Source organism: Hippoglossus hippoglossus, chromosome 3 (assembly GCF_009819705.1).
Source record: "Hippoglossus hippoglossus isolate fHipHip1 chromosome 3, fHipHip1.pri, whole genome shotgun sequence".
Lineage (NCBI taxonomy): Eukaryota > Metazoa > Chordata > Actinopteri > Pleuronectiformes > Pleuronectidae > Hippoglossus > Hippoglossus hippoglossus.
The window spans coordinates 155,897-177,500 of record NC_047153.1 but is presented as its reverse complement, the minus strand read 5'-3'; the positions used below and the strand labels follow the sequence as shown (position 1 = coordinate 177,500).

At 40.3% G+C, this 21,604-nt stretch overlaps 2 protein-coding genes across 7 annotated transcripts in view; both read left to right on the top strand.

The window, feature by feature from the left end:
- iqgap1 (IQ motif containing GTPase activating protein 1) overlaps positions 1–5,604 on the top strand; it is a 36,187-nt gene extending 30,583 nt beyond the window's left edge. For 2 of the 3 annotated variants that reach the window (XM_034577750.1, XM_034577763.1), the window contains 9 exons: positions 1–20; positions 103–205; positions 1,687–1,822; positions 1,920–2,007; positions 2,500–2,709; positions 2,788–2,954; positions 3,561–3,683; positions 5,275–5,383; positions 5,475–5,604. The exon at positions 1–20 is cut by the window's left edge and continues 113 nt beyond it. In XM_034577750.1, coding sequence (XP_034433641.1) covers positions 1–20; positions 103–205; positions 1,687–1,822; positions 1,920–2,007; positions 2,500–2,709; positions 2,788–2,954; positions 3,561–3,683; positions 5,275–5,383; positions 5,475–5,588 — 1,070 coding nt within the window. In that variant the 3' untranslated portion in view covers positions 5,589–5,604. Of the gene's footprint in view, positions 21–102; positions 206–1,686; positions 1,823–1,919; positions 2,008–2,499; positions 2,710–2,787; positions 2,959–3,560; positions 3,684–5,274; positions 5,384–5,474 lie in introns of those variants that run through there. The other variant, XR_004613020.1, reaches the window with a different exon arrangement.
- Positions 5,605–7,139: 1,535 nt separating this feature from the next.
- Positions 7,140–21,604, top strand: part of crtc3 (CREB regulated transcription coactivator 3) — a 37,500-nt gene continuing 23,035 nt past the window's right edge. For 2 of the 4 annotated variants that reach the window (XM_034573704.1, XM_034573687.1), the window contains exons 1-3: positions 7,140–8,211; positions 14,398–14,508; positions 18,080–18,208. In XM_034573704.1, the coding sequence (XP_034429595.1) occupies positions 8,080–8,211; positions 14,398–14,508; positions 18,080–18,208 (372 nt within the window). In that variant the 5' untranslated portion in view covers positions 7,140–8,079. The remainder of the gene's footprint in view (positions 8,212–14,397; positions 14,509–18,079; positions 18,209–21,604) is intronic. The other 2 variants (XM_034573714.1, XM_034573695.1) reach the window with 1 other exon arrangement.

Below are 21,604 nucleotides of genomic sequence, written 5' to 3'. Positions count from 1 at the left end.
AGATTATCAACACTCACACAGTGAGTTTGAACTCACCTCATGTTTGCACCACACTGCTGTTTTTGTGATGGTGACCTGGTTTTGACCTTTTTCTGTCCTCAGCTGCTGCTGGACCATCAGGACGCCATCGCTCCAGAGCACAACGACCCGATCCACGAGCTGCTGGAGGACCTGGGCGAGGTTCCCACGGTCGAGTCGCTCATCGGTGAGTGAGACAGGAAGGATTCAACCGTGTGGATCCAGAGAGAAGCAACAGTGTTTATCTGCCAGCTGCTTTGCTGACTTGATTTAAACGCTTTACCTTCTTGTGTCATGTGACACGTTCATGAAGCTGCGTCCTTTCTCTGTCGCCTTTTGTACATGTTTGAAAATGCTTAGTAAAGTGAGGGAACCGTAATGTTCCCAGTGTAAAGTTCAACTTCAGAGATCAAAGTGTCCATTAGAAGAACCAGTGGTTGTGAACCAGTTTCTCTGCTTTGGTTCAAATCAAAGTAACAACAGGTTCAATGGAGGCAGAAGCAAGACGAGCCCCAAACTGGGAATGTCTTTAATGTGGTGTCCACAGACAGCTGCTCTCTGCTGATCCTTCCTGACTCCTTCTACTTCTGGGTTCTGCTCCTCCTCACTGCTGGTAGCATGAGGAGCTACCTGCAGCTCCATCAGGCTGCACAGGTAGTCCAGCTCCTCCAGGAGGACACATCCATACCTGGGGTCACAAGAAGGTTTGTGTCTCCCAGCACAGTGTCCAGAGCCTGGAGGAGACAGCAGGAGACACCAGGAGACACCAGGAGTGTCAGTTTGTTACTGGGATGTTCAGTGTGGTTTTGATCCAGTCCTCAGTGGGTTGATAGTTTCCATTGGTCGTTGTTACGTCATTTTGATCTCAACTAATTATACAATGTTCATCAGTAAAGATCTGATGTGTGATGGAAGTTCTCCCCTCGTGTTTATGAGCAGCGTTGGCTCATCATCTGGATTCTTGCAGCTCTCCGGCCTCACTTCAGAATCATAGTTATTGTGTTGTTTTTTTACTGTAATTAGGTTTTCAACATACAAAGAATCTCCTTTGGTGTTTGGTGAATAACAAATATTTTAAATAGAAAAATCTGCGGAAATGTGAAGGAAATAAAAAAGTAAAACAAGGAGAAAAAAAAGAATTAAAGTACAAGAGCAATAACTGAAATAAGTGAAAGTAAAAAATGTATAGATATGTTGCAGATGGTGCAGAGGAAGATGTTCATGTCTTATTGATCTGCAGAGGAAACCAGTGCTGTTGTGTTGTGGGGTTTTGGTCTTTATGGACCTGAGTCTCCTGCTAGAGGAGAACGTCTCGACAGTTTGTGTCCAGGTGGGGGCGTCGTCGGACCTGCTCACCTCAGGTGCTGGAACGCACTCAGGCACCAAAGATAACAAGCGGGAGGATGTAGTGTGGAAGTGAGCTGAGACGCAGCAGCTTCTTTTGGAACCTGTTCTAGTTTTTGTGTCTGAGGAAGACACACGTCTGTGTTGTTTTCATATCTTCATCACATGTATGCTCAATTAGTCTTTGAATCAACGGCTTAACTTTTCTTTCAGAAAATGCAGAATATTGTGACCATATGAACCTATAACAACTCAGTTCCTGGTAAATAATAAAACTATAATGACTTTTATTTAATTTATTTATTTCTGTTCTCTTACTCTCAGGTGAAAATCCTCTTCCTCCTAACGACCCCGGCAAAGAGCTGATGGGGAAGACGGAGGTGTCGCTCACACTCGCCAACAAATTTGACGTCCCCGGTGAGGCCAACACCGAGATGGACGCCAAGACTCTGCTGCTCAAGTACGTCCACGTAAAGGCTAATGAAGGCTAATGAAGGCTAAATGATCTCAGACATTTGTTTGTTTCTCACATCTCTGTGTTTCTTTCCTCTCTCCAGTACCAAGAGGCTCATTGTGGATGTGATCCGGTTCCAGCCTGGAGAGACTCTCACTGAGATCCTGGATTCGGCAGCGAGTCCAGAACAGGTCTGAGATGAGTGTTTAAATGTGCTGAACATGTTTCTACTGTTTCTACACTTATTTGGATCTGCACCCACACACACTCATAAATATGTTTGATTGTTTTCATCAACATCCATGAATTCTTCTCTTAGAAATCTGTGAAAATTTAAAAACTACAGCAAAAAAGTTAAAGTAAAACAATAAATCCCTGGATCTGCCCCAAAGTTGTAACGAGTCTCGACCGACGCTCCGTCAAGTTTCATACATACGATGTTTTTATGATATTTTATTATTAAATCCTGCTAACAAACAAACATGGTGAAAACACAACGACAATGAACATGAACACTGAGGAAACTAAACGTAAAAATGAAACCAAATAACTTTAAAGTTCAGTAAATAATGTAGAAGCCTTTAATGAACAGGTTTTACATTGAATCGCCATCATTATAAAAACATCTTACACCATTAAATTAGAATTCTTCCTCTGCTCCATCTTATTTCCACGACTGACAGGAAGTGGAGTACCAGCGAGCCATGCAGCGGAGGGCCATCCGAGACGCCAAGACTCCAGAGAAGATGAAGCAGGTCCAACCGGTTGTGGACGACAGCCTGACGCTGCTGGGGAAGAAAGAGAAGATCAGAAGCAACCTGCAGCGTCTGGCCGAGCTGGGGAAGGTTCACCCCGAGAACCGCTACCAGGACCTCATCAATGACATCGCCAAGGTCGGAGTCACACGATCATCTGCAGACGCAAACACAACTCCAGTCATTTCTATGTTTTAATGTGCGTGTGTATTACAGGACATCAGAAATCAGAGACGGTATCGTCAGCGCAGAAAAGCCGAGCTGGTGAGACTTCAGCAGACAAACACGGCCCTGAATTCAAAGTCTGCGTTTTACAACGTGCAGATTGATTCCTACAATCAGTACATCAAGACGTGTATGGACAACCTGGCCAGCAAGGGCAAGTGAGTCAAACCCCGTTCTCCATTCCACATCACTCATCTCAGGTCTGATCCTTCTGACACGTTCATCCACCTTTAAATGTGAAAAGTTCTGTTTACATGTCAAACAATCAAGATGCATCTGGATCTTACTAGAAGATCAATCAGTAAAGATCACAAAAGCTCCCAGACCTGTTACCGGGTTCAGTTCAATCAACCTGAACCACAGACACATCCCCCGACAAGTCGCCTCCCGGTCGGAGGTTCAGAGACCAGTGGTTAGGAAACCACCAGCTGCCACAGGTTCCAGACATCTGAACTGTACATGTCAGAACTTATTCCACTTACAAGTCTCAGCTGAGTCTTATTGTTGATCCTCAGACAAAGTTTTGTGTATATAGGTTTTCTATGTCTGATGAATAATTCATAATTAATAATCTGCCTTTAACTCCGGAACTGCTGCATTAAAACCAGGTTGGATAGAAAACCCGAATCAAACCAGCAGAGACCTGCTGCTTCTGAAATGATTCACATCATGTTTCTATGAAACAGGTTCACGATGTATCGAACTAATAAATCAGTGTGTGTTGTTGTGTTGTATTACACACTAATCTTACTCTCTGTCCGCAGGTTGTCAAAGAAACCAGGCGACAACAAAACCAAGAAGAGTAAACAGGTTTCACAGAAGTACACGGCCGCTCGTCTCCATGAGAAGGGCGTGCTGATCGCCATCGAGGATCTGCAGCCCAACCAGTGAGTTCCCTCATGATCCATATGATACACAACTACTACACAACTACTACACAAAAACAGACCACCATAAACTAGAGCTCTGCTTCTTTACCTCATGATCCATATGATACACAACTACACAACTACTACACAAAAACAGACCACCATAAACTAGAGCTCTGCTTCTTTACCTCATGATCCATATGATACACAACTACTACACAAAAACACACAACCATAAACTAGAGCTGTGCTTCTTTACCTCATGATCCATATGATACACAACTACTACACAAAAACACACAACCATAAACTAGAGTTCTGCTTATTTACCTCATGATCCATATGATACACAACTACTACACACAACCATAAACTAGAGCTGTGCTTCTTTACCTCATGATCCATATGATACACAACTACTACACACAACCATAAACTAGAGTTGTGCTTCTTTACCTCATGATCCATATGATACACAACTACTACACAAAAACACACAACCATAAACTAGAGTTCTGCTTCTTTACCTCATGATCCATATGATACACAACTACTACACACAACCATAAACTAGAGTTCTGCTTCTTTACCTCATGATCCATATGATACACAACTACTACACAAAAACACATGACCATAAACTAGAGCTGTGCTTCTTTACCTCATGATCCATATGATACACAACTACTACACACAACCATAAACTAGAGTTCTGCTTCTTTACTTCATGATCCATATGATACACAACTACTACACACAACCATAAACTAGAGTTCTGCTTCTTTACCTCATGATCCATATGATACAGAACTACTACACAAAAACACACGACCATAAACTAGAGCTGTGCTTCTTTACCTCATGATCCATATGATACACAACTACTACACACAACCATAAACTAGAGTTGTGCTTCTTTACCTCATGATCCATATGATACACAACTACTACACACAACCATAAACTAGAGCTGTGCTTCTTTACCTCATGATCCATATGATACACAACTACTACACACAACCATAAAGTAGAGCTGTGCTTCTTTACCTGATGATCCATATGATACACAACTACTACACACAACCATAAACTAGAGCTGTGCTTCTTTACCTGATGATCCATATGATACACAACTACTACACACAACCATAAACTAGAGCTGTGCTTCTTTACCTCATGATCCATATGATACACAACTACTACACACAACCATAAACTAGAGCTATGCTTCTTTACCTCATGATCCATATGATACACAACTACTACACACAACCATAAACTAGAGCTATGCTTCTTTACCTCATGATCCATATGATACACAACTACTACACACAACCATAAACTAGAGCTGTGCTTCTTTACCTGATGATCCATATGATACACAACTACTACACACAACCATAAACTAGAGCTATGCTTCTTTACCTCATGATCCATATGATACACAACTACTACACACAACCATAAACTAGAGCTATGCTTCTTTACCTCATGATCCATATGATACACAACTACTACACACAACCATAAACTAGAGCTGTGCTTCTTTACCTGATGATCCATAAGAGCATCTCATGGAATAATCTTCTTTGCTCTCCTCTGCTCACAGGTTCAAGAATGTTATCTTTGAGATTTCGCCCTCGCAGTCGGTCGGGGTGTTTGACGTGAAGGCCAAGCTCATGGGTGTTCACTTGGAGACGTTACAGTTAGAATATCAGGTATTTTGATTTCACACGCAGTTTCCTCCAGCGCTCAGTGGATCTGTCGTCATGGTTACAGAGATGATAATGGAGCTGTGTTGTTTCTCAGGATCTGCTCCAGCTGCAGTACGAGGGCGTGGCGGTGATGAAGCTCTTCGATCGCGCCACCATCAACGTCAACCTGCTCATTTTCCTGCTCAACAAGAAATTTTATGGGAAATAGAGAAAGGGAGAAAAAGGCAACAGACACTGATTGAAACCACAAAGCCCACGAGGGTCGCTGAGCTCCACCTTCCTGCTTCATACACATTCCCTCCTGCACTTGTCTTATGTGCTAATTTATGTGCATTGTTTTTATGACGTGTTTGTGCTTTAACTGGAGCGAGCAAACAGAAGCTTTCTAGAGTTCCTCTTTAGCGTCTGTAACTGCAGCTCAGACACAGGTCTAAGATTTGTATTATTTTTGCTTGAAATGTCTTGAATGTGTCGTGCATGGGCTTTGAATAATTATAAAAATGTATGTTTTATGTGAGGAGATCACGGTTTATGTCTCTCTTAGTTGATAGTCGATCTGCTCACCTCCTGATAAACGTATATTTTCTTCCTGACCTGGTCTTAAGCTCTGTCTCATTGTGTTTGAGTTTTTGTTTGAGACTAATTGGAACGAGAAACTGACCAAGAGGAAAAAAACCCTTTTTGATTTTCTTTCCCTCACTTGATTTGGATTGGACGTCCCTCAGCTGTTAAATGAAACGAATTGCCGTGCTCACATTGAGCTGATCATCATTAAGCCTGATGACTTTTTTAATTTGAATTGAAGAATTAGAATTGAATTATTGGAAGAGAATAACTTCATGTTCCACGTCAAGGCTGTGATGTTGGTTTGTGTTGGACTGACCCTGATGATCAGCAGTGTGTGTGTGTCTGTTTCATTCAGCAGCAGAGGAAACGAGCAGCACAGTCACTCATGATTCACTGGAATTCTATTTGTTCACGGTTTAACTTGTTATTATAAAATCAGTTTAGTAAAAATACTACACAACAAAGTTTCCTTCATATTTGATATGTTGTCATTACTCTGATCTGGAGGACGTGTAGATCTCACTGATGTTGTTTTGTGATATTTCTACTGTGATGGAGGTCGATGGCCGAGCTCCCTCCACATCACTTCCTCTCATTCAGTCCTAAGTGTATTTGACCTGTTGTAGAATAAAGTGCTGAAGACGTAAAGACTTTTAATTATCTGAAGGGAAAACACTGACAAATATACAGGTTTGATTTCTCTTTAACGCCATCTGTTTTCTACAACTTCATACTTCTGATCTACATCATCATTATCTCTATGGTTTAACCTCTGAAGGTCAAAGGTCACCTGGACAGATCACCAGCCAATCACAGGGCTGACGTACAAAAAGACAACTTCTCACATTCACATTTTAAGTAAAAGAAAAGCTCAGAACAAACTATTACTATTATTATTACATCATTGTTATTGTCATTATTTTTGTATCATTATTATTGATATTATTGTTATTCTTTTTATTATGATTTTATCATTTTTATTGTCATTTGTATCATTATTATGGATATTATAAGTTTTGTTATTATCTTTATGATCATTATTTTTATTATTATGATTATTTTTAGGATTATTATTAGAATGATAATTATCATTCTTCTTGTTATTGTAATATTCCGTCAGAGTGCAGTGAGTGTATGTCGCCGCCTGGCGGACAGACCGGGTATGGCCGGTGTTGTGTGTGTGTGATGCGGATCCGGAGCAGTTGAGTCTCGGTCCTGGAAACATCAGCGGCTCTTCCCCGGAACCTCAGCGGCTCTTCACCGGGAAACACCAGCGGCTCTTCACCGGGAAACACCAGCGGCTCTTCACCGGGAAACACCAGCGGCTCTTCCCCGGAACCTTCCCCGGCTCTCACCCGTGTTGATCCCGCTGTTGGCTCATCGTCAGCGGCTCTGCGGGCTGGAGTTTACCGGGGGAGCGCGCTCTGTCCCTGGATTAACACAAGACGCGAGTCCGCTGCTGTGACACCGGCTACAGGAGCGAACCGGTTCACCCGCTGCTTCCCGGAGGATTTGGTTCGATTCCTGTTTCTGTGGGTTTGTTCTTTTTACTTTGGGGCGAATTGAAGTGTGAATTCAGTGAAACACCCGCGGACACTTGTTGAAGAGCTAACAGCCAGTGGAGCTAACGAGGCTAACAACTTCCTCCGACAGCTCCAGCGCAGTCACCCCGCACACGGTGCGTCTGCCCCGGCCGTGTGTTCGATGCTGACCGAGGGTCGGCACTGTGGTAAAGTGAGTTTGTCCGTGTTGGTGAAGTGACAGCAGCTAAGCTAACTGAGCTAGCTGCGTCTCTCCGCTATGTTAGCATCGACAGCTAACGCTCCGTCAGCGCTGGATTCAAACAAGTGGTTCTGAGTCTGTGGAGTGTGATTGTGTCTCAAACTTCTTGAAACATCACGTTACTTCGTTAAAAACACGTTGAAGTCCGAACTCCAGCGGAGCCGCTAGCGTCGCTGCTCTCGGGGCGTAACAACACAACTTTCCTGACGTTAGCTTAGCTTAGCTGCGTTAGCCTCTGCGAGCCGAGATTTGAACCTGTGATGGATTCACTGACACTTTGTCAACTATAGACTCAGCCCATCCTCCATCTTCCATCCACACCACACCGAAGTCACCCTGCGGCCCGAACCATGTCCGGCTCCCCGGGCACAGGGGGCTCCAACCCCAGGAAGTTCAGCGAGAAGATCGCTCTGCACAACCAGAAACAAGCAGAGGAGACCCGGGCCTTCGAACAGCTGATGACCGACCTGACAGTCTCCAGGGTAAGAAGCTGTCATTAGAGGGGATCATAGTAACTGAACATACTAAACACATGTGTGATCATAGTAACTGAACATACTAAACACATGTGTGATCATAGTAACTGAACATACTAAACACGTGCGATCATAGTTACTGAACATACTAAACACATGTGTGATCATAGTTACTGAACATACTAAACACGTGTCATCATAGTAACTGAACATACTAAACACGTGTGATCATAGTAACTGAACATACTAAACACATGTGATCATAGTAACTGAACATACTAAACACGTGATCATAGTAGCTGAACATACTAAACACATGTGTGATCATAGTTACTGAACATACTAAACACGTGATCATAGTAACTGAACATACTAAACACATTTGATCATAGTAACTGAACATACTAAACACATGTGTGATCATAGTTACTGAACATACTAAACACATGTGTGATCATAGTAACTGAACATACTAAACACATGTGTGATCATAGTAACTGAACATACTAAACACATGTGTGATCATAGTTACTGAACATACTAAACACGTGTGATCATAGTAACTGAACATACTAAACACATGTGATCATAGAAACTGACCATACTAAACACATGTGTGATCATAGTAACTGAACATACTAAACACATGTGTGATCATAGTAACTGAACATACTAAACACGTGTGATCATAGTAACTGAACATACTAAACACATGTGTGATCATAGTAACTGAACATACTAAACACATGTGTGATCATAGTTACTGAACATACTAAACACGTGTGATCATAGTAACTGAACATACTAAACACATGTGTGATCATAGTAACTGAACATACTAAACACATGTGTGATCATAGTTACTGAACATACTAAACACATGTGTCATCATGGTAACTGAACATACTAAACACGTGATCATAGTAACTGAACATACTAAACACATGTGATCATAGAAACTGAACATACTAAACACATGTGTGATCATAGTAACTGAACATACTAAACATGTGTCATAGTAACTGAACATACTAAACACATGTGATCATAGTAACTGAACATACTAAACACGTGATCATAGTAACTGAACATACTAAACACGTGTCATCATAGTAACTGAACATACTAAACACATGTGATCATAGTTACTGAACATACTAAACACACGTGATCATAGTAACTGAACATACTAAACACATGTGATCATAGTAACTGAACATACTAAACACATGTGATCATAGAAACTGACCATACTAAACACATGTGTGATCATAGTAACTGAACATACTAAACATGTGTCATAGTAACTGAACATACTAAACACATGTGTGATCATAGTTACTGAACATACTAAACACATGTGTCATCATGGTAACTGAACATACTAAACACGTGATCATAGTAACTGAACATACTAAACACATGTGATCATAGAAACTGACCATACTAAACACATGTGTGATCATAGTAACTGAACATACTAAACATGTGTCATAGTAACTGAACATACTAAACACGTGTCATCATAGTAACTGAACATACTAAACACATGTGTCATCATGGTAACTGAACATACTAAACACGTGATCATAGTAACTGAACATACTAAACACATGTGTGATCATAGTAACTGAACATACTAAACACGTGATCATAGTAACTGAACATACTAAACACATGTGTGATCATAGTAACTGAACATACTAAACATGTGTCATAGTAACTGAACATACTAAACACGTGATCATAGTAACTGAACATACTAAACACGTGTCATCATAGTAACTGAACATACTAAACACACGTGATCATAGAAACTGAACATACTAAACACATGTGATCATAGAAACTGAACATACTAAACACGTGTGATCATAGAAACTGAACATACTAAACACGTGTCATCATAGAAACTGAACATACTAAACACGTGTGATCATAGAAACTGAACATACTAAACACGTGTCATCATAGTAACTGAACATACTAAACACATGTGATCATAGTAACTGAACATACTAAACACATGAGATCGATGAGAACCTTTTCTCTCTATATAAATTCATCCTGCAGAAATAAACACCACCAGCTGCTCAGTGCATATAAAACCATCCCATCAACAGTAACCATCTTTATTTGTAAATATATATAATACAAAAATCCATCCAAATAAATCACTAGTGAAAACAATACTAAGAATTAAACACCAAAAACAGTGTTTCACATGAACAATTTACATAAATCGAACAATATGTGTTTTTGAATAGCAACCAGCCATGAGACAGGAAATGTGAAAGTTAGTGAAGTTCTGTTATGAAGCAGCAGCATGTGAAGATATGGGCGTAATTCAATTCCCAGAGGTTGAACCCTGATGTGCCTCCTGCAGCTCTGTCACTGTGGCATGTTTCAGAAGAAGCTGACGTTTGTTCTTAACGTGTTGTTGTCCATGTACAGTCCGTGTGTTCAGGTTCACCTTGTAGACTTTGTGGCTTATGATATTTCAGAAAACGATCTAAATGACTCAGTCAGGTGATTCATGGTGTCATTGGTAGCTTAAGCTCATCCAAAATAAATATGTAGAACATTTACGTTTTCACTAATTAATCGTAAAATAGTCATAATACTTTACTAAAGTGCATTGGAGAGATTAACTTTCTCAGCAGGAAAATAAAGGAGAAAAGATTTTTCTCTTACAGACTGATGTTTTCAATATTTGCTTATCAATGAATTCATCAGTTAGAAAACACACACACACACACATGTTTATATAAGCCTGAGATTGTTTAGATTTAAAAAAAATAAATGACTGAAATGATGGTTTGTGTTAATAATTTATTAACTAAAGGTTTTGGCTCCACAAAACATTTACAGCAGATAATCAAGTAGAGTTTGATTTATTTTCAACTTTAAAGTTCAAGCATAAATAGTAAAAAGTGTCGTTAGTTCCAGCTTCTTAGCAGCATGTGTTTCTCATCTTAAGTAAGTTAAGTGTCTTTGGGTTCAGGACTGTGCAGACAAAACAAGACATTTGATCCAGAAAGAAGACATTGTTATTACCATAATCTTTATACCATATATACAGTACACATTTAGAGTAATAAAAATAGCATGTGAGGATATAAAAGGCCTTTTCATATTATTCACACACCATTGGTTTACAATGTGCTCTTTCTATGAGAGGGAGAGTCCTGAATGGCATGGCAAAGAGGAAGTGGTTTTGAGGCAACTGTGAGTGAAGTTTGCTGAACGGTATGAACTGACACTGACCCCGAGAGACAGAAAGCCCAGTGAGTGCGGCTGAGACGGGTCTGGGCTCAGGACACACAGCAAACAGCTGGAATTAGCTGCGTTACATTGACTCCGCTGACCAGAGGACTGAGTGTGAACGAGTGTGCGACACTAACACACTGAAACACCCCAGCCTCCTCAGCTGCTGCTGCAGCGACTTGGCATCCTGCTCAACTATACATGTGTGAAGTCTGCATGTTGTGGATTTATGTGACGCTCACACCAACACTGGAGTCAGAGGTTTAAAAGGACATTATTTTCATTTGTACCACATTGAATATTGAATGTCACTGATGTCAGTACTTTTTCACGAGGATATGTGAACCATGTTTTTGTTTGTTGGGACTGAATTGACAGATTGAATCAAACAATTGACCTTTTCTTAAATTCCTCCAATAAGGTGGTTATGTTTTCACCCCTGTTTGTTGGTTTGACAGCAGGATTACACAAAAGCTGCTGAACAGATTTCCATGAAATGTAGTGAAAGGATGAGACATGGGGGCAGGTCCAGGATCTTCTCTCTTTAACATAAGAAGATAGTGTTTATTTTCACAGAGTTCTCAGATAATAATTCTTGGACCTTGATGAAAAATGAATCAGACAAAGAGGAGTGTATGAGTGTGTATAACTTGATGCAGCTTGGTTGAAGTTGAGGAGACTGTTGGCACAGGTATGTGCTGGACTGAAGGACATTCTGTCTGTTGTATGTTTTCTTGTGTGTATAATCACCTGAAACTAAGAATGATTAGAATGACTCCTCCATATCTACTTCAGGAGTGGGTACTGTTTTTCAGTTTTCAGATTAGTTAGGTTCATGCAACAAAACTTCTTGGTTCTGTTTACGAAAAGATCTTGGTTTGTCTTAAAATAGACCCTTTCACAATGTTGACCACGTGCACAGACTCTCTGGCAGGAAGCCTTGGAGGCAAACTTCGCCCATGTTGGAATTGAGTCCCTGCAGTCTGCCGTGTTTCACCACTTACTACAGCAGCCAAGACTCAAACACTGGCTCCACAGAGGCTCTGTCGTGAAGTTACCTGAAGGCCACTTTAAGTTCTCCTACATGCAGGGTGAAGCCAGGTTAACTCATCTGGTTGTACGCTCCCGCCACGTGTCACTAAATCACATGTTCACTAAATCAGGTTCTCGTGTTTTCTCAGAATGGTTGATGGTTTTAATAAGACGTCATTTCCTCTCATCATGGCTTTAAAGTGCAGAGGGTTGGAAAATACCAAAAGCACGGCTGTCAGGGGTGTTTGTTCTTAGAAACTCTTGTTTTTGTCGAAACTGCTTTTGCTTTTCTGGCTTGTGGCTATAGATATTAATGATTTGAAATGATGAAAGACATTGAAAGGGGAGGTTGCTGGAAAACAGGATGAATGCACTCGCCACTGTTTTACTTCACATAAACACAAATGACAAATGTTGCACCAAAGGATGATGTTTGTAGTCACATTTTCCTCGTCTCTCCCTCATACACACAGTCTCTTTCAAAGATCTGCTCTGTCTAAATCTTTGGATTTATTTAAATAAGGTCTGCCTTTGAGATTACATTTTTGCCCTTTCAGTGGTCTAAGGAAGAAGTGCCCCTGTGATTTGCCTATTACTGATCACAGCCAGTGTTTCACCTTCCCTGGGCAGAACAAGCTGCCCTCTGTTTTATAATCATTGTAGCATGTCGTGGTCAGAAGCTGCCCAGTTCCTAGAATGACCTCAACACTTCTGTTACTTAACCTGCAAATGTCGCTTCATTTGAATCAAACACATTAATTTATGCTTTTCTCCAAGTACAACCCACGATAATAAGAGCATTGATTCACCGGGGTGTTTAGCATACAGGCCTAAACGTACTTGAAGAGCAGCTTGTGTTGCATTATTTCTCAACAAGATTTTAATTCTGTTTGTCCACACTGAGAATCGTTTGAAGAGCATAGATAAATAAAAAACTGTGGCCCCTCAGGGATATTTGAGACTTTCACAGATACAGTGTTGTGATTTTTTGTGTGTATGTGTGTGAAGAGGCAGAACAACAGATACCAGAGAGCCCATATCTGGTTTATTTCTCTTACATAAGAAGTGAACCTGGGGCATTCGATGGTTTGTCACACTGAACAATCTGAAGAGGCTTCATTGGAAAAGGGCAGGTGATGGAATGAATCATCTGTTTATTAGAAGCAGTCAGAAGCAGAAACATCTTCAGTGTCGTTCTCTGCTCTTCTTTCATTGAAGGAATAGTTCTGATGTAACTGATGTCGTGGCCACACAGAGTTCTCTTGGTAATGTTGCCTGTAAGCAGGGAAACCATTTCAGTACCGAGCTCGGGCATCAAAATGATGTCCTTCGGTCTAGTAGGTACCAGCTGTATAGGAACCTTTGGAACCCAACCTTCCGTACACGTAGAAGACCTCTATGAAGACGTCAACTCGGAAAGGAGACGAGATTCAAGAGTTTTTGGTAATAAGGGCAGACGCCGGTGTCGATGTGCTGCAAAAACACGTGATCTCTGCAGTGGAATTTACTCACCATGTCCTTTTTCTGCAGGAAGTCCTGCCTCCTTTTTGCTGACATCTTCTGGAGTTCATGTCTGTAAATGGCTTAAGATTCGCTTGTATCTCCCATTAGTCCCCCTCACACATAACCCTTACTGGTCTGAACCACCGTGTGTCAGCCACAAGGGAAAAGCTTGGAGTGGGTTGAGATGGATTCTGACACCTGAGGAAAAACGGCTTCACAATTTTAGTGAGAAATAATGACAATGGTGTAAAAGCAAGACCCCAACCTGCACCAGTTGTTATTTACATCCAGAAGCTGTGTGTTCTTAACACAACAAGACCGCATGTCCAGAAATCATTACCTCTGACAGTTGTGTGTGTGTTTTGTGTTTGTTTCACTGCTAACTGACAGGTGCAGTTTCAGAAAATCCAGCAGCTACGTTTGTGCCAGCCACGGGTTCAGTACTACGGAGGTTCTCTGCCCAACGTCAATCAGATCGGCAACACCAGCAATGAGTTTCAGGTGAGATCTCATCACAGTCAAAATATACACATGGATCAACAACTCTTTTAGACATTCAGCCAAATTTCCAGTTGTTTAATCTTCTCTCAGGCAAATTTACAGTTTTCAAGAAATACCAAATTACATATTTATTTTCTTACATAGGATTTTGATTTAGTCCAGGTCTTGATATAACATATATATATATATATATATAACAGCATAACAGCTCTCCAGCTTTGACAGGAGTGTTTCTTATTCCAGGGTTAGTGCAGTGAATTTCATTAGACTGAATTTACAGCTCCATATTTATCTCCATCAAGGAGGTTATGTTTCCATCAGCATGTGTTTGAGATGTTCCGTTACCACCAGCCTCAGAAATGCCTCCGATACTGCTGAAAATGCCAGTCGGCGAAACTATGCTCCAATACCACGTCTTTTTGGTAAATTTGTTTCTCCCAGATAAAGTTTTCTATTCCCAGAAATCACTTCTTCATCATTGTTCCAAAACAGCAGTTGCTGTGATTGAGCGATATCTTTTTAAAATGCTCTGGTATCAGGTCGGCCCTCGGTATCAACTAATACACAAAGTCCAGGTATGTGAATCGGTATCAAGAAAAGAAAAAGGCAAATCGTTGAAATTTGGTGGAGGGGTGGGGCTTGACCAAAGGAAGAACTCACTGCTTTTTGGAATCTATCCGTATAAATGGACGGATACAGGAATGGTTTCTTACTTTATTTACTATGGTGAGATAGCATTAGCATTAGCCTTGGCAGATGTATGTGCGCCCTCGTAGTTAAAGCATTAATTGAGTTATAAGAGGCTAACACACTACAGAAGTATCTCATATTCTCTTATTCATCACAATCATTTGATCCTCTGTCAGGAGGAATATGAGGTAAATAGTAGAAATGTGCTGTAGTAAAATAATCTACCAGTTTACTAGGTGGTGTTTTATTCACAAAGTCTGAACATGAGTTTACGGATAAACTGGTGTTGTAATTAGTGGAGTTTATTTTATATGAATGTTCTTTGATGATTTCTTTCAAGCAAAATGATGTTTGATGTAAAACTAAAGCTGAATATCTGTCTTTAAAACTCTGTTTACCTTGAGATTACATCTATAAAATTCAGGGTCTTATTCTCATTCAGTTCTAATGTTGACTAGAAAAACAGTAAATCGCTTCACTGGACCTTCAGAAGTGCAAACAAGCTTCTCCTGAGAGCCTTAAATAATTCAGACGAGTTTCTGACGAAAAAATATGAAATAAAAGATTTGGCTGAAGCAGAGCTGTATGTGATCTCCTAGTGTTGCTCCACAGCCCTGAGTCTGTATCTGTGTCAGCTCTCCAAGGACCTGGCTCTGCTGGAATACAGGGTCCAGGTGACGCTGTCCTTGTTACTTGAGAGAAAGGCCCTTTGAGGCAGAGCAGTAAGTGCAGCTCTGTGACCAGCTCCAGAAATCAAACCCCCTCACTGATCCAGTCCATTCAGCTTCTCCACAAAATACACGGCGTCTAGATTCCACTTGATGATAATCACTCGTTAGACCTAATTCAATCAAATGAATGTAGAGTACTTCATGTGATCTACTCAGACTTTTTACTTTATTTAAAGCCTGCACTTTGTGAGCAATGTCCCCGGGATCAGCATTCAAATGAGGATTTGACTCTATATTCACTTTGTTGTTGACTGTATTAGAAGCAAAAGTCGAAGAGAGCGAGCGCTTACCTCCACTTAATGGCCACTTGATCACCACACTTTATAATCATTTATTGAGATCAGATACATTTTATATATGTTCACAGATATGCTCTAACTGCTTACATTACACAAAGGCAAAATATCCACTCTGTGATACAGTCGGAAGGAACAAAAAACAAAAGAATAGAACATTCTGGCCAAAAAGTATAAAGTTCCCATCATTTCTTCTGATTGTATCTGTGTAAAACTGAGACTCATGTTATATTAATATAGTTCAAAGGCTATTTCACTTAAACCACTCGGACTTCAAAAACAATTAACGAACACTCATCTAAAAACAGGAGTTAAAGCAAGAAAAGATTTGTGAGAGTAAAACATTGTCCAGAAGGAAATGTCTCCTCATGTCCTTGTGCCACCTTTTGGCAGCGGTGGCCTCTTCCTCCTCCATACGCCGTAGTTCCTCCGCTCATATAATACACATATAGTTTTCTTCTATATCTATTGGATTATGTTCCTCTACCTGTTGTTCTAACTGGTGTAGAAATGTAGAATAAAATGTGGAAGTGCATGTTGTAGTTGTAGCACACAGCCAGGGAGCTCAGTCCAGGCAACACGTGGGAAATTAATCATTGCTCTTTGTCATATACTGTCGATATTGTAATGGCTCAAAGTTGGTTGAAATTCCAGCAAACTCCCTATTGAAATAAAGCCAAAGATGGGGACTGTGTTTCTGCTCTGCTACGTCCTCAGAAAGTAGTTGACGTTGACCTTTCTTCCATGATATATTCAATTCAATTTTATTTGTATAGCCCCAAATCATAATATACATTTTCTCAAGGCTCTTTACATAGAAGGTCAAGACCTTAAAAAGGATAGAGAAACCAACAGTTCCCACAATGAGCTGCTCTGACGACTGGGTGAGTCTCCCCCTCTTGTCTGGTCTTGATACGTCTTTTACGCTGTGTTGTAGATTAGATAGATTTACATCAAGAAATCCTCTTTTCTCTGTTATTGTCTATTTAGGTTGAATATGTCTTAAATTTGTGAAGGTGGCACGCGATGATCCAGAAAGTTGCTTGAATTTAACTTTGGTCTTCATTAATGTTGTTGGACAGCTTAATGCAGATTGATATATTCCTTTTATTGAATGGAACAACCTCTTGCACTGATTTTCTTCGGGAGAGATTTTGTATGGGACTGTAAAAAACAGATTAGCAGTTCAGACTGGGCTGTTTTTTGTCCTGGAATAATGCCTCGCAGTGCATACTTTGTTTTCTGTCCGATTTGTTTGTATTTAAGAGAAGATTCTTAAGTACATTTTCTTTATTTCATTTTCTATAAATTCATTATGATATTAATCGAGTAATAAAAAAGAATCGATAGGTGCAGCCCTAGCAACAAGCCTATTTTGAAAATGGGGGTTAGGTTAATTGGAGACTCTAAATTGACCATGGGAGTGAATGGTTGTTAGTCTCTAAATGTCAGCCCAGTGAAATGCTGGCGACCTCTCGAAGGTGGACCCCCCCCCCCCCTCGTCATCTGGCATCTCCTAACCCCCGAGACTCTCAGAGGTGATCTTTGTAATCACCGGAAAAAACAATGGATGCATGGGCTTGCATCGTAGCCACGATTCTGTGGCTGTTATCATCGTACATCAAATTTGATGTGATCCCAAGAGTGCTAATTCATAAGATAAGTGAAATCCCACAGTCTGTAGGTGTTGTTGGACTGGATACGGATTAAATGGAGTTTTTTGCATGTACAACTAAGGTTTCTATTGATCTCTGTCAAAGTGTCGATGCTTTCGTTCTCCTCTTCCTGCCGACCTGTGGAAACTACAGTGTTTATGTCTCTGGTTTGAGAAGACTCCTCCTGTCTCTGTCTCAGGGGGGTTTCCCTTCAGGATTGGACTCCACCAGAGGGACCCGCCACCATGGGCTGGTCGAGAGGGTTCACAGGGGCCCCAACCGAATCAACTCTCCCCATCGCCGACCCATCGACAAGCACGGACGGCTGATATCCTTCTGTACATTAGTGCTGGAAGTAGGAGATCTCACAATGTGTCATGATGTCATCACCATGAAAGGTTAATCGATTCCAGGTTTACTGTTGTGTTTTTTCTCTTACATGGAGGTTTGTGTTTATATGGTTTTAAACAGGCTGGATGTGAGTCTATCAGTATAAAGCCAACATTAGCATTAACAGCTGATCACAGCTGATAGATAGATAGATTAGATTACTTTACTGATCCTCGGAGGGAAGTTAAATCATCATAGCTGCCAGGAATATCAAAATACAACAAAATACGAGATAAAAAAGAAAAGAAATACACAAGGTGCAAAGTTCAAATACACACTATACGACAGAATGGGAGATTAAATATATAAGGTGCAAAAGGAGAAGTGATACTGGTGTGCAAAGACTGGTGGTGATAACGTTATGTTGAAATGATGATAATGTTGATAATAATAATGTACAGTGATAGCATAGCAATAATAATACGAGCACAGCATATTCATAATAATGTAATAGCAGTAATAATAAAGTATCAATAGAGTGGTAATAACCCAGATATGTATTTATGACTAGCATGTGATATGTACATAAATCCATACACACACAGCATAATATATGGATATGATATATAACCTTAATATAGTTATTAGAGATTTTTACTTCAGGAACCGGCTGTCGCGCTCTATAGGACATAGATTAACTTTCCTGAACTGGAGTCACACCCTGTATGTCACATTTACATGAAACACACCTGGTAGCGTTTTAATAATCTGTTCATTTCCTGCCTGGAGTCAGAGTCGACCTGTCACCGTGTAACAGCTCAAGAGGAGTGCGTGATGTCAGACCAGCACATTGTTCTGTGCATAACAATGAGAACAAAAGCAGAACATAATGGTTACTGGATGAGGTACAATGACAAAATAAAACTGTCAGAACTGTGTGACAGTATAATTGAAACTTGTTTCTACAGACAGAAACATGTATGTAACCTGCACTGATGGCAATGAAGCACTTTATTGTTATAGCACACAGCATGTTGTGGAGAATGTAATCACAACTTTGTTTACAAGAGACTTCACTGGGCACCTGTTCAAGAGTTGGTTATGGTTCTAAACTATCATTAATATTATTAATAAACCTATTGCTCTTTGCAGCTAACACAATATAACAAGGTGACAGTGCTGGATAGTCTACTGGATATTTCAGTATGTGCCACATAAAAGACAATGGAATAAATATGGACTCACTACTCCAGTAGAATATACTTCCTGAGCTCTTATCATATGATGTCATGACTTAAAAGGCGACACAGCATGAACTGCCACTGGAGTTTGGCTGTAGCACTCCCACAACCAGAATCAGAATGGACTTCTGGTATGTAAAGTATGTGTCCACTGTCCACACTCAAGCATTTTGAGTCTAGTCTATTATCTTGGTGTACTTACCCATAAATAGACACACAGCTAGGAATGAGGACAACAGACACAGAACTAATTCATTAGGAAATGTTACAGGACGAGACGGTGCACCAGAGGCTTGTTAGTGAGCGTGCATGTTCGTGGTGTTTTCAGCAGTTTGGGACCACAGACAGTTTTCTGACTGCTTATTGGAACAGCATCAGATTGGTCAGGTGATTTGTTTTGTTTCCCTTCTTCAGTGGCACATGACTTCTTGGGTTAGCCCGATTCTCCTCAGTTACATTTCCAACGTGTGTTTTAATGATCTTGTTTTGGCCCTGCCAGCCACAGAGTGAGTGCCTGAACAAGGCCTGACCCAAATGCAGAGCAGATGCATTCATCGTAAATTACTCATCAGTTTGTCATCACTAATTTAGCATTTTTTTTATTTCACAGTAATTATCAGGAATGTTTTGACATCTGTCCTCAAAGCGTATCTGATAGAATCGTATTTAACTTCGGAAACATAACGAAACTCTGTGTGTTAAATGTTTCTGTTCGTTGTGAATATGAGATGTAATGAAGCACGTATGTTTCTGCTGTTGTTACTGTCACAACAGAAGCAGTTGGTTCATCTGTATTTGGAAGATTTCAGACTGTATGGTTCCTTGTGTATCGATGGTGTTATCATTATGGTGCGAAGGTCACTGTTGAGACTGTCGGTGTAGTTGGTGCCAAAACACGGTGCTGCTGGGGTTCTTGTGGCTAACCCAAGTTAGCATCGCCCTCGTTCCCTCAACAAGAAGCCAGTGAGCTTTTTCCACATCTAATTGTGATGATTACACAAAGTGGAGTCTCTTACAAACAAGTTTATGTTTCTTGATACACGTAGTTTTCAGCAAGATAATCTTCATGAAGCCTTAATGCGAACTACATCACTGTGATGTCAAAGACGGTTTAGTGAGTAATGTTGACGATTAATGTCCCCAAATAACCTCGCTAGTTTCTTTTAGCCACTTGTTAGAAACCACTTTTTTAAAGACACATAAAATATTAAATAAAGAATCAAGAATTGTGGTTTTTACTGACATATTTTATTGTACAATAAACCTTGGAAATTAATTAAAATAAACCACAGGCCACATTTAGGGCATCAAACTGAAAACCCTTAAAAACTCCTCTTTAACTTTGGGACAAGGCTATTTCTGGGTATTCTGAATCATTCCTGCAGCAGGACTGTCCTGTCAGCAGTTTTCACAAGGAGGACATCACTCCTTTACAGGTGCTTTTATTTTAACACATTCATTCTGTTCATCTTAGTATTACATAGAAAGGTCGAGAGCATGTATGGGCGGGACTCCATACCAAGGTTCCACTTCACGGCCACTACGACACAGGCTCACAACTCCAAATGACGTCAGGAGCACAAGAGGGCGGCAGCCGCACCCAGAACGTTTGTTTCATTTTTGTATGATAGGAAGTGGAGATAAATCATATTCTATACAGTCTATAGAAGTTATGTTACAGAAGACGTTAGAAGTCATGGGGGTTAAACAGGCAGACTTGAAGGGTTTTAGTTTCCAAGTTATGTAGATAATGTTTAATATGTCAATTTCTCATCCACACAAGGACAAATGACAGAACCATCATGTGGTCATATACCCCACATAAAATAAGCGAGTTGTAAAGATTTAGCTAAAATATAGTTTTTTTTTTTGTTGGCTGATAAACTTACAATCATTTAAACTTTGAAAGAAATGTTTTTGGCATTGCTGTTATTTGGGGCCACTGAGAAGTCAAACTACAGACCATCTTCAACTGTGGAAAGTGGTTTAAATGATGACTTGGAGCAGAGCAGCGTCTTGACAATAAAAATGGGTGGTTTGTGTCTCTTATCCAATCACAGTGCCATGAAAGAGGAAATGTGGTTGGTGGCTGATTGACTAAAATACACAGGGATTTTTGAGTTGTATCCCAGTTTTACTTTCACTGCTTGTGT